Below are 15,567 nucleotides of genomic sequence, written 5' to 3' on the forward strand. Positions count from 1 at the left end.
ACCGAAGTCTTTTTAAGGCAAATACGGTGGTACACACAAACCGGGAAGACCACCTTCACGCAAACCGGGAAGACACCTCGAAAATTGGTGTCAGAGATTTTAGAATGAGTGCAGAAGACCGAGGCGCACTGAATATGCCGCAAGGTGCTGTGCGAACATAGACAGCAGTGGAATACAAAGCTGACCACCGGCACGGGATAACTATGAGCATCACACAGGCTGGAACTTCGAGCTCTAATCTGTGTGTCGTTCTTCGTTATCACGAAGAGCTTAGCTGGGAGCTAGTGGGCGCGTCCACAGGTTGCGGATGGTGGAATGCTCCGTACGGAGTAGCTGCAACTGCAGTCGCTGACAATCTGGGTGGCATCGGCTCTTGCTTAAATACTGGGTGACTATGATGCTCGATACGACAAGGCGAGTTATTGGCGCCTTTAAATAACCAATGGTCATCATGTTCCCGTGGTGTTTAGTCGTATAGACCGGAATAAGCTTGCTCGCCTATAAGAGATTGACGAAGATCGCCATCTCCACATGCAAATGTGTCTACAATAACAACATCAAAGCTGATCAACAGCTGCAGCATGCACAGTTGTCACGGATGCAATGTGCTACGTGAGGATCTCTTAAGGAGTGGAGTTGGAGGTTTGGCTTCGTGATACCACGTGCAGATTTCGTGCGTTAAAGACACATCTCGCCTAGCGCTAACGACCTCTATATGGAATGTATAGGAATAGCAGTCAGGTCTGGTACTGCCGAGATAGAGCTATACAACGTTTACATACCGCCGCGGTGGGCAGTTGTATCCCAGATAATGGCCAAGTTTAAAGGCCCGATATTACTGGCCATACTCGTTTCGTAATTGCATCTCGTTTCACACATTCTCCCCTAGGTAACCACCAGCGGAGCATAGCTTTGGCATGGCAGATTGAAGGTTCCACGTACTGCATGGTGAATGAAGATTTCGAAGAAGTGCAGCAGCTCGCCAGACATTACCATTGCATCCCCTGAGTGACGTATGCTGGCAAGCCATTATTTCTTTCGGATCAGACCACCTTCCCGTTATTCTCACCATTAACCAACCACCCGACTTCATAGCCTCTGAGCGCCGGACGTTTAACAATCAGAAGAAGGCCGATTGGGTCGGCTTCAGAGAATACACCAATTGTCGCTTCAGTGAACTGCAACCCTCCGCAAAAGTGCTAGTTGCCGAAAGAAAATTCCGAGAATCATTAACACAACAGCCGCTCAAATGTCATCTGTGGCGCCAAATCATCCAATGTGTTGAGGCGCGACGGAATATCTACACTGATGCTGAAGTAAAGTCGTGTTCCGCGAAATACCTGAACCGCCTTTACAATCAACCATTCAACCAATAGCAGCAGTCTGCGCTTCTTTTGTGTGGCCATCGTAGAAAGTGTCCACCTTACCAAAAAGTTCGACAAAGAGGGTTCACAGATACTGAAACACAATATTCGCTAAGTAGAGACAGACAAGCTACGCCATTAGTGTATGTTGATTTTAATTTGCCACTTTAGTATCAAATTTGACACTTTTTTTGGACAATGCCACTTGTGCGCCACTTTTCCATCTCTTTGTGCCACTTGTTCAAAAATACAACTATGTAGTGATTATCTATTGTTTGTCGTCCAACAAATCGCATATAAATGTTCAATTTTTCGAAAAATTTCAAATTTTTGAGCTGAACGAGAGTAACTGGACAAAAAAAAAGTTCTTTATATTTGTGAAATATATCACTTAAATATTTAAATACCCACCACCACAACACGTCAAAACATTTCTTCTAAAACCTTCAAATACATGTGCTGTAGATCGAAAATCGATTTTGTGAGACCTTTCGTCCATCCAAATTTGATTTACGGTGGTGGGAATCTATGATTCGTATCTTGGCGAAACAATTAAAGGTGGTATCATTTTTACAACAACAAATCATATGGTGCAATTCACCATCTTGGCTCAACATAGTCAACGAACATAAGCGGAATTTGTGGCTGGCCCTTGGAGCAATGCAACTAAGACACCGATGTAGGTAAACTGTGGTCTACTGTTAAGTCACTCTCGAACCCCCGTAGACGAGATGATAAGACCTGTCACTTTTGGCGAAATAACCGTGAACGATCTGAAGAGATGCGCCAGGTTGTTCAACCGTCAATTTAGGGCAAGGAGCCATTCGCCGTATTCGTGGTCTCCGAGCCGATTAACAGCCATAACAATTTATCGTGGGCGAAGTTACGAATGTCATCCGTGGCACCAAATCATCTAAGGCGTTGGGCCCCGACGGAATCTCTACATTGATATTGAAGAATCTGGATTCACCTGGAGTTGAGTACCTTACTACTGTGCTCAACCTGTCTTTGAACACTCTTATAGTTCCCGATGTCTGGAAAATGGGCAGAGTGATCCCGCTATTGAAGCCTGGAAAAGGCCGAATTTGGGGGAGTCATACAGACCGATCTCCCTTCTCTCACCAGTAGCGTAGCAAAGACGCTTGAGGCATTACTCCTCCCGAGCGTCGTAGGAGAATTTCCATTCCACGACCTTTAACATGGATTTCAAAGACTGCACCGCACAACAACAGCTTTGCATGCCATCACCGCACAATTTGCCGTGGCTTCAATCAACCCAGGCCATGTAATAGAACGGTCCTCGTGGCACTGGACCTATCGAAGGCATTCGACACGGTCAGCCATGCCAAATTATTCGAGGACATCGCCAACACGTCCCTCCAGCCAGGCTTGAAACGCTGGGTCGCGAATTATCTGTGTGGTCGCCGCCATTCATTTGTGGAATTTAGGGATAGGAAGTCGAAGCACCGTAGAGTGAAATAGGGAGTTCCCAAGGTGGTGTGATATCTCCGGCACTGTTTAACCTCTACCTATCCTCCATTCCACCCCCTCCAAATGGCATAGAGATCGCATCATATGCGGATTGTACGACCATGGCATCAGGCCCCCACCCATTGTTGACATCTGCGATAAATTGAACGTCTACTCTACAAATACGCGTGAGGTGAATACTGAGCTGACTGTGAAGGTCGATGGAGAAATGTTTCCGACCATCAAGTGTCCAAAAATACTTGGCAACATATTCTCCCCACATGCCACAGTAATCTGCGATAAAGTCAAAAGTAGAAAAAAAGGTCAAGTCACTGGGTGGCAGCACTTGGGGTGCAGACAAGGAAAGCTTGTTGACCACGTACAAAGCAATTGACCGGTCTGTTGTAAGTTATGCAGCGCCAGTGTGGTCTCGACACGCAGTGGAATAATATTCAATTCTGTCAGAATGCCGCCCTTCGAACTGTGACGCTTTCATAATGCCGCCAAACGAAGTCCCTAGAGTAGAGAGGTAGTAAGATATGGGTAAGCATAAGTTTTCACCAATCTCCGAGATATGTCGGTTTTGAAAAGAAAGATATGTCGGTTTTCTCCCCGAATACGTGTCGCACTGCGGCACGCCGTTCGGACTTGGCTATAAAAATTATGTTGCTCTCAGCTGAGTTTATCGTAATGACGATGAACCACAAAAATCGGAGCTCAGAGTTCCAACCCGTGTGGTACTCATAGTCATTTAATGCTTAAATGCATCAGGGTTATTGTCGCTACTTTCTGATAATCTTACAACATTTACACATAGTAGTTGAGAGAAATTTGAGTTATTTGGATTTTGTTTAATACTTACTTTTCTACGTCGTGTAACATTCTTAAATGCACACAATTTACTGGGCTATTGTCTGATGTTCGCGTAGTTTCTTTATTTCCTTGGTGGCCCAGTTGCAGAGAGATTTAGTGCGGGACGCCTTTGAGCGCTTGCCTTCAGCCAAGAATTGTGTTATGGTGGGGTCATCGACAAAAGACAACAAACGTGGACCAAATGCAGAGCACAGATCACCGATGAAACCAGCAGCACTTGCTACCATAGAATCGGAATTTTCTCCTTCGACCGCAATTTGCTTCAAGAACACGATAATATAGCCAAGATGTGGTTCCAAATAGAAGACATCAGGATTTGGAGTTTTTTCGACACCTTTCAAACCCTGAATGATGCCAGTATAGGCTTCTAAAACACTTTCACGCAACTCATTTTGGTACTCAACCATGTCAAAACTGTTGGGATCAACCTGTTATGAAAACAAACAAAAAATTAATATAAGAATAGACACGAGACATTTGCACAAACTACCTCTAGCCGTGATGCTACAATCAACATTTCCATGGTCATTCTCAAATATTTAACAAATTCACCACCAATGCTGAGGGCCATATCACCAAAAGCTGATAAAATCTGAGGCTTGACACTACGATGCAACGTGGGCTCTTGTAAATTGGCCAACAGCAGGTTCATTATTTCATCGCAGTAGGGAATAATGAGTTGTTTCAGGGCCCGACAAATATCACCAGTTAGGCCAACAGCAGCGCAGCACACCTGATACTCCTGATGGTTCTTCAAGCCCATGTACAAGAACGGCTTGAAGGCATCCATATATTTGACAAACTTCAGTCCCAATAATTCCACCAGTGTTGAAACGGCCAGGAAGGCGTCTTCTTGAACTCCACCGGTTTTGCCAGAACTAGAACTGAACATGGTGAGCAATGCTGACATTATGGCATCTGAAATCTGTGGAGCATCGTCTTCACGCACCTTGCGCAACACGCTTTGAAGTGTGGCACAAAGAAGAGATTGCAGGTCATTGAATTGATGGCGATCATTGTGGCTTGCAATATGGTTCTCCATTTGCAAGACTTGATTGAGACGTTCAAGTATGACAATAGTTGTGCGCTGCACAATCAAATAACAATCTAGTGGCGAATTCTTTATCATGTCCATGAGAGCTTCATAAGCTGCGGCACGCAAATTGCCTTGATTGCCATCTTGGCGATCGGTTGTTTCCAACAGTTGTGTAATAATGTATTCAAAATAGGGCGACAGGCAGTACGTTTCGGGAGTTTCACCATCGGTGGCTTCAGCAGCCTCATAAGCGGCATCGGAAAGGCCTATGAAAGCCCAGCAAACATTAGCAGCCACACGCGGTTCGGCCTTGAGGCTTTGGATGAAGCATTCCAACAAAGGCTGCAAGTAGGTTTTATTAATCGCCGCCTCAGGGATAATCTAAAATATAAAAAAAAAATTTAAATGCTATAAACAGATAATTAGCCATTGTTTGTCGCGTTGCTTACGTCACAAATACGCCCAAAAGTCCAGGCAGTCGTGTCGCGCACATTAACACTTTGGTCGTACATCAAACGTATGAGTGTGGGCATAGCCTGTTCAACCAATGATTTCAAAGTATTAGCTTCAATACCACTCAGAATAGAACCAAATGCCATGACAGCAGCATCACGGAACCGCCAGTCGGCCGATTCAATGTTGTCTTTGATAAATGGAAATACATGTGGAACAATTTCGTCCTCACAGCAAGTGGCCAGAAGCATAAGGCAGACTGAGGCTGCCTTGGCAGGACTCCAAGTATCTTCATCTTCGCACTCGTCCTGCTTTGTTAATTTCTCTACTAAAACTGGCACTAAAAACTTTAGAGCACCTCGCGCGTAATGCTTTGACACTCGTTGAGGGGCACGGCCAGCATCATTAGCTTCTTGATTTTCAATGGCCAAATCTATTTCTTCGTCGCTTACATTGGACCAAAACTCAACACCTTGCAGAGCAATCTGATCGTTTTCCGACTTCATCGCCTCCAGAGTGATGGGAAACAAGGCCTGGCCCATGTAAGGTTCCATGTATTGATAGTACAGGGTCATAATCTTAACCAAACACTGAAGGGCGGCTACGCACACTTGTGTATCTGGCGATTGAGTGGCAACACAAACTACCTCCATGATATAATTACGCTCTACGTCCTTTTCGAAATTGGCCTTTGTGAATTCCAGAGAATTCAACAAAGCAGTAGTAGCAGCCAAACGCACATGATTGCTGGGTTCTTGTTTCCGCATTCCATGAATAATAGCAGTTAGAATTTGGTTGGATTGATTTTCCAAAACTCCGTAACGAATGTCTTGACATATGTACCCGATGGCCTCCAAGGCTGCTTCTCGATCCATTTCGCTGGAACCTTCATTAACAACTTTGTTGACCAAGGTCTGTATAAGAATTCCCCAACGATTGATGGGTAATTCAGTGACAGCAACGTAGGCAACACATTGGGCAGCGCAAGATGGGCGAGTATTTTCTGTGCCCAAGGCATCGAGAATCTGATGAGAAAAAAAAAATAACATAGATAATAAAATACAGTGTTCCACCATGCATTATATAACAAAAATTTCAAACATACGTTTTTCTTTATGTACTCCTTTATTTCATCTGGAAATTGATGCCATCTTTGTTGGTATTGTAGGTTAATAGTCTCATCCTTACTGGTTAAATGATTTTTCAATTGCAGACCAGCTGCCATGCGAGCCACAGGGCTATTGGTAACAGTGACCAGTATGTCAGAGAGAGCTTTAAGAAACTCTGGCAAGTTGCTTTCTGCTGCCTGTTCCAGATAATTTTTCGCCGATAGCAATTCATTTTTGTCTAAAATAAAAATTGTAAGAAAACCCAAAATGATAGAAGCGATGGAAGGCAAGAGAGAAATAAATAAATTTAATTAAATATTCGTGGTGGTGGGTAATATCATAGGTGGCATCAAATCATCCAATACTTTCTCTGAACACTCTTTATAGTACCCAATGTCTTTACTATGTGCACAGTGATCCTGCTTCTGAAACCTGGAAAGGACACGAGTAAGGGAGAGAGACCGAGACCGATCTCCTTTCTCTCACCGGTTGCCAAGATGCTTAAGGGACTACTCCTCCCGAGCCTCGTTGAATAATTTCTATTTGTTGAGCATCAGCATGGATTTCGAAGACTCCATAGCACAACAACTGCTTTGTATGCCATCACCGCATACATTTGCCGTGACTTTAATCAGCCCCGGGCCATGTGATAGGACGGTCCTTGTGGTACTGAAACTATTTGAGGACATCGCCAATACGTCCCTCCAGCCAGCACCGAAACACTGGGTCGTGAATTATCTGTGTGGTAGCCAGTCATTTGTGGAATTAAGGGATAGGAAATCGAAAAACCGTAGAGAGAAACAGGGAGTTCCCCAAGGCGGGTTGATATCACCAGCACAGTTTAACGTCAACGTACTCCTCTCCACCCACTGCAGACGGCATAGAGATCTTATTATATGCGGACGATTGCAGGATCATGGCATAAGGCTTCCACCCATTGATAACATCTGCGATAGATTGAACGTCTATCTCAACGAACTTCTCTTGGCTCTTATTCCGCTTCCAACCATCAAGTGTCCCAAAATACGTGGTGTTACATTCGACAGTTCTTAAACAGAGCTGCTCTGTGGTCTCATCAGCTCTGTGATACGCGGTGGAATAATATTCACATCTGTCAGAATCAATCCTCATGTGGACCACCTACATCAGGAGACAAAGATCCTACACGTGCGAAGACATAACTATATGCTGTCTAAGCAATACCTTCTGGGCTGTTATCGCAGAGACCATCCAATTCATCATCATAGACATACACCGCCCAGAAGCCTTATGGTAGATCTGCATGATCTAGAGCGTGAGGTTCAGCGCTACAAGAGAAAAGCCCTAGATCAAGCAGCAAGGAAGGAACAGCCAACAACGAATAAATGCAAGATGCAAAAGCTGCAAAAAATTATTTAAAAACAAGTAAGGACAGGCAAAAGTCGGGCGAAGCCCTTCACCACAATGGATATGCAGGCTAAGTTGTCGAATTTAAAATTTGCTTAAATTTGATATGTAGAATTTCGATCGAAATCCGTACGTATTGTAGGAGCTATAGAGTAAATCGTTGTGCAAATTTTTGAGAAGATCGATTGGTAGAGATGGGCGATGGGTAAATACCCAAAAGTTATTTACCCGGTAAAATTGGGTAAATACATGGGTATTTACCCAATGATACCCAAAAGCTGGATATTTATAATTTCATATGTATCTTGGGTATAAAAATATTTTCCAAACAATTTTTGATGATTTCATATTCTTTGTATATAAACCTGATCTTCTGATCCCATAAAACCGGATTTTAGTTATATATAGCCGCTATCTAAAACGATCTCCAGACTTAAGTTCTTGAGGCAATAAATTGGTCATTTTTCATACGATTTCGATGAAATTTGGCACTGTGTATTCTAGTAGACACCTACCCATTCCTGTCAAATGTCATCCAAATCGGATGAAAAATTATCCTTTTATTGGCTCAATACTCTACATCGGGAGATCGGTCTATATGGCAGCTGTAGCTAAATATGGTCCGATCTGGACGTTATTCAACGAAAAGGTTAAGGTGGGTACCAGAACTCGTTGTGCCAAATTTCATTCAAATCGGATGAAAAATGCACTTTTTATAGGCTTATTACACTATATCGGGAGATCGGTCTATATGGCAGCTATATCCAAATATGGTCCGATGTGGACCACATTTGACAGGAATGGGTAGGGTTCTACCAGAACACACTGTGTCAAATTTCATCGAATTCGGGTAATAAATGGATCTTTTATCGCCTCAATACCATACAGCGGTCAAAAAAAGTATTCATCATTAGCAAAATTGATAATAAATTCACTTATTTTGGGTAATTGAAGAAAATTTAAAGTAAACAAATAATGCAGTTTTATGCAATAGTTTATTTTTCGTAATATGTTTTAAAATAAATTCAAAAAATAAATTTAATTAGCGTAAAAAATGCAATTTTATATAATAACACCAAAAATAGAACAAAAAAAGTATTCATCATTGATGTGCTATCATCAAAGTCAAATTCAAATATTATTTGGGAATCCCCCTTTTCTGTTTTATTTAGTAAAGGAGGCTTTGCCCTTGACAGCAAATATTTAATTTCATTGAAAATATATAAATGGGTCGTAAGCAAAACGAGGTTTCTGATGAGGTAAAAGTTTTGATAATAAAACACCACAGGAATGGTTTAACTCAAAAAACTATCAGTGAAATATTAAATAGACCACGATCTACTATACAATCCATCATGAGAAAGTGGACAGAAACGAAAACTGTTGACAATAAACCAAGATCTGGTCGACCAAAAGCACTTTCAGTTGGAGATGTGCGTTGGCTAGTGCGGCAAGTTCAGAAAACTCCGAAGACAAATGCGACCATTCTTCGTAAAAACACTATGAAATATTTAGGGAAGGAAGTTACTACACAAACAATTCGAAATACACTCAAAAGGCATAGTTACAGAGGAAGAACTGCACGTAAGAAGCCCTTTATAAATAAAATAAACCGAGTGAAAAGGCTAAACTTCGCAAAAATGTATGTAAAACAGCCCGAATCATTTTGGAAAACAGTCATTTTTGCAGACGAGAGCAAGTTTAATCTTTTTGGGTGCGATGGAAAGGTCATAGTGTACAGAAAACCAAATACAGAGCTTGAAGAACGAAACACAGTTGCTACTGTAAAACATGGTGGAGGTGGTTTAATGGTTTGGGGGTGTATGGCGGCTTCAGGAGCGGGAAATCTTGAAATTATTAATGGAGTAATGGATCATAAGTATTACATTGACATTTTAAAGAGGAATTTAAAAGATAGTGCTGTAAAACTTGGGCTTGGTAATAACTTTCAATATTATCAAGATAATGACCCCAAACATTCTGCTTTAAATACCAAGATGTGGATGCTGTATAACTGCCCCAAAGTCATTAAAACTCCTCCTCAAAGTCCCGACTTGAACCCAATTGAACATCTTTGGGAACATCTCGAACGCAAATTGAGAACGCGCAATTTTTCGAGCAAGAGTCAAATGCAACAGGTGATAATGGAGGAATGGACTAATATAGACCGAAATATAACCGCTAAATTAGTCCAATCGATGTCAAACCGTTTAAAAGAAGTTATAAGACGCGGTGGTCGAATAACAAAGTATTAATTTTTTTAAATTATGTTATTTATTTTTTTGTTTTTTTGCAATGATGAATACTTTTTTTGTTTAATTTTTTGTGTTCAGCTGTAAAATGGCCCTTACTATTTTTTTCTTTAAAAACAATGAAATTGTGTACATATATATCACACAAGCACTACTGCATCATTAGTTTAATATGTTTTTATTCCAATTGTCTTTTGTAGACTTATTAAAAAAAAAACATTGAATGATGAATACTTTTTTTGACCGCTGTATATCGCCTCAATACCATATATCGCCTCAATACCATATATCCAAATATGGCCCGATCTGCGCGATATTCAACGAAAAGGTTAAGAGGGGTACCAGAACTCGCAGTGCCAAATTCCATTCAAATCGAAAAAATGCGCTTTTTATAGGATCGTTACACTTTATCTGGAGATCGGTCTATATGAAAGCTATATCCAAATATGGCCCGATTTGGACCACATTTGACAGGAATGGGTAGGGTTCTATCAGAAGACACTATGCCAAATTTCATCGAATTCGGGTAATAAATTGATCCTTTATGGCCTCAATACCATATATCAGGAGATCGGGCGGTCGTTCCAAAAGCAGCTATATCCAAATATAGTCCGATCTGAACCACAATCACAATTCGCAGAAATGGGTAGGGGTCTACCAGAACTCACAGTGCCAAATTTTTATCGAAATCAGATGAAAAATTACCAATTTATTGCCTCAAGACTTTAAATCTGGAGATTGGTCTATATAGCGGCTATAAATAACTAAAATCCGATTTTATGAGATCAGAAGATCAGGTTTATGTACAAAGATACGAAATCATCAAACATTTTTTGGAAAATATTTTTATGTCCAAGATATCGGCAAAATTATAAATACCCAAAAATGGTATTTATTGGGTAAATACCCAGGCGTCGGGTATTTACCCGGTAGAAACACATCTCTATGGATTGGTGAACGCGTTATCAAAGGCCGGTAGATGCAGCCGCCTCATCACCTACAGAGCAAGGATTGATGCCAACGTGCAGAGTGTATGTCCCGATTATGACCAGGGACCACACGACACATGTCACCTGTTAAACTGCCCAGCCAGACCCATATCCCTCTGGACGCATCCCACCTTGGTCGCAGAGTTCCTGGATCTGCATACAACAACAAATTTCATTTTGTGTGTGTGTGTTGGCAAAACGTCAATTTGTAAAGCTATGCTATTGTACAAATGAGACAACCTGTAACTAATTCAGCCGTGATCTAATTCAGCAATGAAAATGTTAGGTTAGGTTGAAAAGAGGGTGCAGATATTTATCCGTCCCATGCCACTATGGAGTAATCGTCTTGTTGTGCGCTCTAAAAACTATAAAGTAACCTCTAAAAAGAACATTTTAAGTTAGGAATTCCGTGCTACTTACAAAATCCTTAATTGTTTTCAATACCACCCCCATAAGTTGGTTCATGTCTGGTATTGTGTCGGTATCTGTTAGACGCGAAAGCCGGGCAATGACAACGGAAATGCTCCAACGCATCACCATCTTCCCCGCATGCCCTACACATGCTATTACTTGCCGCACCAATTTTACATAAGTGAGCTCGTAGACCTATGTGACCCGTTATGATACCAATAGCTATACTGACCTCCTTCTTACTTCCTTTCAGTAATAGCCTCGTCTTCTCACGATCTGGAGACCCCCCATAGGATTTTCCGTGAACTAACTGATGACGATTTTACGATTTCCGGCATGGGGTAGCTGTGAGCACCACACAGTTGGGAACATTGAGGTCCGTTCTGTGAGGTGTTCATTGCTGTCACCAGAAGCATAGCTACGAGCTACCGGAAGCGTCCACAGGTTGTGGATAGTGAAATACTCCTCAAGGAGCAGGAGCGGACAATCAGCGGTATCGAGCGGAGTGTCTCAGTGAGAGGCCGGGTGGCACCGGCTCTTGCACAAAAACTTAAGATGCTCGATATGACAAGACGAGTTATTGGCGCCCTTAAATAACCAATGGCCAACCTGTTCCCGCTAGGAATCCCAAAGTCGACTTTCGAATAATCGATTAGTCGACGTTTTGCGTAAAAAAGTTGAAAAGTCGAAGTCGACTTTCAATGATTAAAAAGTCGAATAATCGATTTTGAAGTCGAATAGTCGAAAATAGTGAGATATGTTTCCAATTTTACGATTTATTGCTCTTTGGTTTACTCTTCTTGCCATAAATAACTCGTCCCAAAGTTTGTGCATATCCAAGCCACATTTCGAGATTACAGAGCAAGGATTGATGCCAACGTGCAGAGTGTATGTCCCGATTATGACCAGGGACCACACGACACATGTCACCTGTTAAACTGCCCAGCCAGACTCATATCCCTCTGGACGCATCCCACCTTGGTCGCAGAGTTCCTGGATCTGCATACAACAACAAATTTCATTTTGTGTGTGTGTGTTGGCAAAACGTCAATTTGTAAAGCTATGCTATTGTACAAATGAGACAACCTGTAACTAATTCAGCCGTGATCTAATTCAGCAATGAAAATGTTAGGTTAGGTTGAAAAGAGGGTGCAGATATTTATCCGTCCCATGCCACTATGGAGTAATCGTCTTGTTGTGCGCTCTAAAAACTATAAAGTAACCTCTAAAAAGAACATTTTAAGTTAGGAATTCCGTGCTACTTACAAAATCCTTAATTGTTTTCAATACCACCCCCATAAGTTGGTTCATGTCTGGTATTGTGTCGGTATCTGTTAGACGCGAAAGCCGGGCAATGACAACGGAAATGCTCCAACGCATCACCATCTTCCCCGCATGCCCTACACATGCTATTACTTGCCGCACCAATTTTACATAAGTGAGCTCGTAGACCTATGTGACCCGTTATGATACCAATAGCTATACTGACCTCCTTCTTACTTCCTTTCAGTAATAGCCTCGTCTTCTCACGATCTGGAGACCCCCCATAGGATTTTCCGTGAACTAACTGATGACGATTTTACGATTTCCGGCATGGGGTAGCTGTGAGCACCACACAGTTGGGAACATTGAGGTCCGTTCTGTGAGGTGTTCATTGCTGTCACCAGAAGCATAGCTACGAGCTACCGGAAGCGTCCACAGGTTGTGGATAGTGAAATACTCCTCAAGGAGCAGGAGCGGACAATCAGCGGTATCGAGCGGAGTGTCTCAGTGAGAGGCCGGGTGGCACCGGCTCTTGCACAAAAACTGAGTGCCTTAAGATGCTCGATATGACAAGGCGAGTTATTGGCGCCCTTAAATAACCAATGGCCAACCTGTTCCCGCTAGGAATCCCAAAGTCGACTTTCGAATAATCGATTAGTCGACGTTTTGCGTAAAAAAGTTGAAAAGTCGAAGTCGACTTTCAATGATTAAAAAGTCGAATAATCGATTTTGAAGTCGAATAGTCGAAAATAGTGAGATATGTTTCCAATTTTACGATTTATTGCTCTTTGGTTTACTCTTCTTGCCATAAATAACTCGTCCCAAAGTTTGTGCATATCCAAGCCACATTTCGAGATTACGTCATTATAAGTGTACGATTCATCACATTAGTTGTATGTGTGTGGAAACTAAACTTTGGCACAATTGTAATATTTTTTTATCCATTATGTTCGAGGATGGACTGTATAGGACTATATATTTTCATTGCCCCGCGTAGACCAGATTTGAAATCCTCAGCTCCTAAAAGGGGTATCTCATGTCCGATTTTGCTAAAGTTCGGAAAAATTTTTTATAATATACTAGGCGTCGTATGAACCACGGGCTGTATGACGACGATAGAATAGTTAAAACCATCAAAATAAAACGTTTGCATTGGCTAGGTCATGTTATCAGAATGGATAAAGAAGCTCCAGCAAGGAAGTCTCTTGAAAGCGACCATAAAATAAAACGCTAATGGGGGAAGACAAATACTCACAACCCAATCTCATGGCAGAGGAAGTCCTTCATCGGCAAGGGCTACCGCCTCAGTGTATAACACATTGCTACAACAACAACCAATACTCCGATGGAGTGACCAAGTGGAAAGAAAGAAATTGTGAAGAAGCGCAAAAGATCGTTGAGCTTGAGCTAGAGGAATACATTTTCTGTAATGTCCAATTAAATTAAAGTACAGTACCAGTCCATATTTTGGTGTAGCTACCATATAGATCGATCTACAGATTAAACATCTTAAGCCTATAAAATGCAAATATTTCGACTATGGTCCATATCGATCCAACATTAGATGTAGGTCCCATATTAACATACCCTCAATTTTCGGGATTTTTGCTTTGAAACCCAAATTATTGGTCCTATTCGTCTAAAGTTTTGTAAGACACTTTTTCTTGGAGGCCATCGTAGCACAGAGGTTAACATGTCCGGCGCTGAACGCCTGGATTCGAATCCCGGCGAGACCATCAGAAAAAAACATTTTTCAGCGGTGGTTTTCCCCTCCGAATGCTGGAAACATTTGTGAGGTACTATGCCATATAAAACTTCTCTCCAAAGAGGTGTCGCACTGCGGCACGCCGTTCGAACTCGGCTATAAAAAGGAGGCCCCTTATCATTGAGCTTAAAACCTGAAACGGACTGCACTCATTGGATATGTGAGAAGTTTGTCCCTGTTTCTTAGTGGAATGTTCATGGTCAAAATTTGCATTTTTTCTCGGCCTTGCAAAAGTATAATCCAAGGGCGAATCGACCAATATTTTATAGTAACTCCTATATAATGGTACATTTCACAAATAGAGATTTTTGCGCCAAAAATAGCAATTCAGAATGGTGACGACAACAACACAATTTGGAAAATTCTAGATTTTGGAAAAATGGTCTTTGATAATCCTGGATACATTAAATCGGATAGAATAGATAATTTTGAGTTTCTTTTTGGGTTTTACAGAGGAAGTAATAGAGAATAAATGACTGTCGAAGAAGATTGTCGAAACTCTTGAAATTTAGTAAAAAAAAATATAAGTCATATTGGCGTTAAGAGGGCCGTGTTGTTTGCCAATTTTGCATTTAAAAATTTTCTTTACACCTCCCCTTTATGAAAATACAACGAAATGATCATATCTTGATGGCAAAAGTTAACCAAAAGTTGTAGAGCTCCCATGCTACTTCTCCCAATGGACGCCTCCCCATGGGATGGATAGGGGAAAGCAGTTACCGCAGAACTAAAATTTGCGGGCGAACCAAAACGTTAACACTAGCAGGGGTATCCCGCTTACACAAATACGAATACGAAGAGACCGTGCAATAGGGTCGGCAGGGGTTGAACCAGTGGAATGGTCAACGGTGGCGATCACAAATCTTCGGAAGATTTACCGTCAAAAATGTCCGGTTTGGAAGATCACTGGCAGCAACAGCACTAGGTACTGATGCGATGGCTCAATCCGCCATCCATCGAAAAACACGATTACAGAAACATCAACAAGAAATAATGGATCTGACTACCCCCCGATAACATCTATGGATTCAAAACACGGTTTATGTTTGGAACATGGAACGTCAGAACTCTTTCAGAATCATCGAGAGTTTACCAAGTCCAGAACGAGATGTCAAACTACAACCTGGACATGTTGTTGTTGTAGTAGCAGTGTGTGGTACACTGAGGCGGCAGCCCTTGCCGATGAAGGAATTCAT

At 41.8% G+C, this 15,567-nt stretch overlaps 1 protein-coding gene across 6 annotated transcripts in view; it reads right to left on the bottom strand.

Moving 5' to 3' along the window:
- Positions 1 to 15,567, bottom strand: part of LOC106092036 (importin subunit beta) — a 48,162-nt gene that overhangs the window by 29,770 nt on the left and 2,825 nt on the right. For all 6 annotated transcript variants that reach the window (XR_009397768.1, XR_009397764.1, XR_009397769.1 and 3 more), the window contains exons 3-6: positions 6,302 to 6,543; positions 5,193 to 6,221; positions 4,198 to 5,124; positions 3,697 to 4,135 (exon numbers count right to left, since the gene is read on the bottom strand). Coding sequence is in view for 1 of the 6 variants with exons in the window: in XM_013258777.2 (XP_013114231.1) it covers positions 3,734 to 4,135; positions 4,198 to 5,124; positions 5,193 to 6,221; positions 6,302 to 6,543 (2,600 nt within the window). In the remaining 5 variants the exon portion in view is untranslated. The remainder of the gene's footprint in view (positions 1 to 3,696; positions 4,136 to 4,197; positions 5,125 to 5,192; positions 6,222 to 6,301; positions 6,544 to 15,567) is intronic.

The sequence above is a fragment of the Stomoxys calcitrans genome, chromosome 3, assembly GCF_963082655.1.
Source record: "Stomoxys calcitrans chromosome 3, idStoCalc2.1, whole genome shotgun sequence".
NCBI lineage: Eukaryota > Metazoa > Arthropoda > Insecta > Diptera > Muscidae > Stomoxys > Stomoxys calcitrans.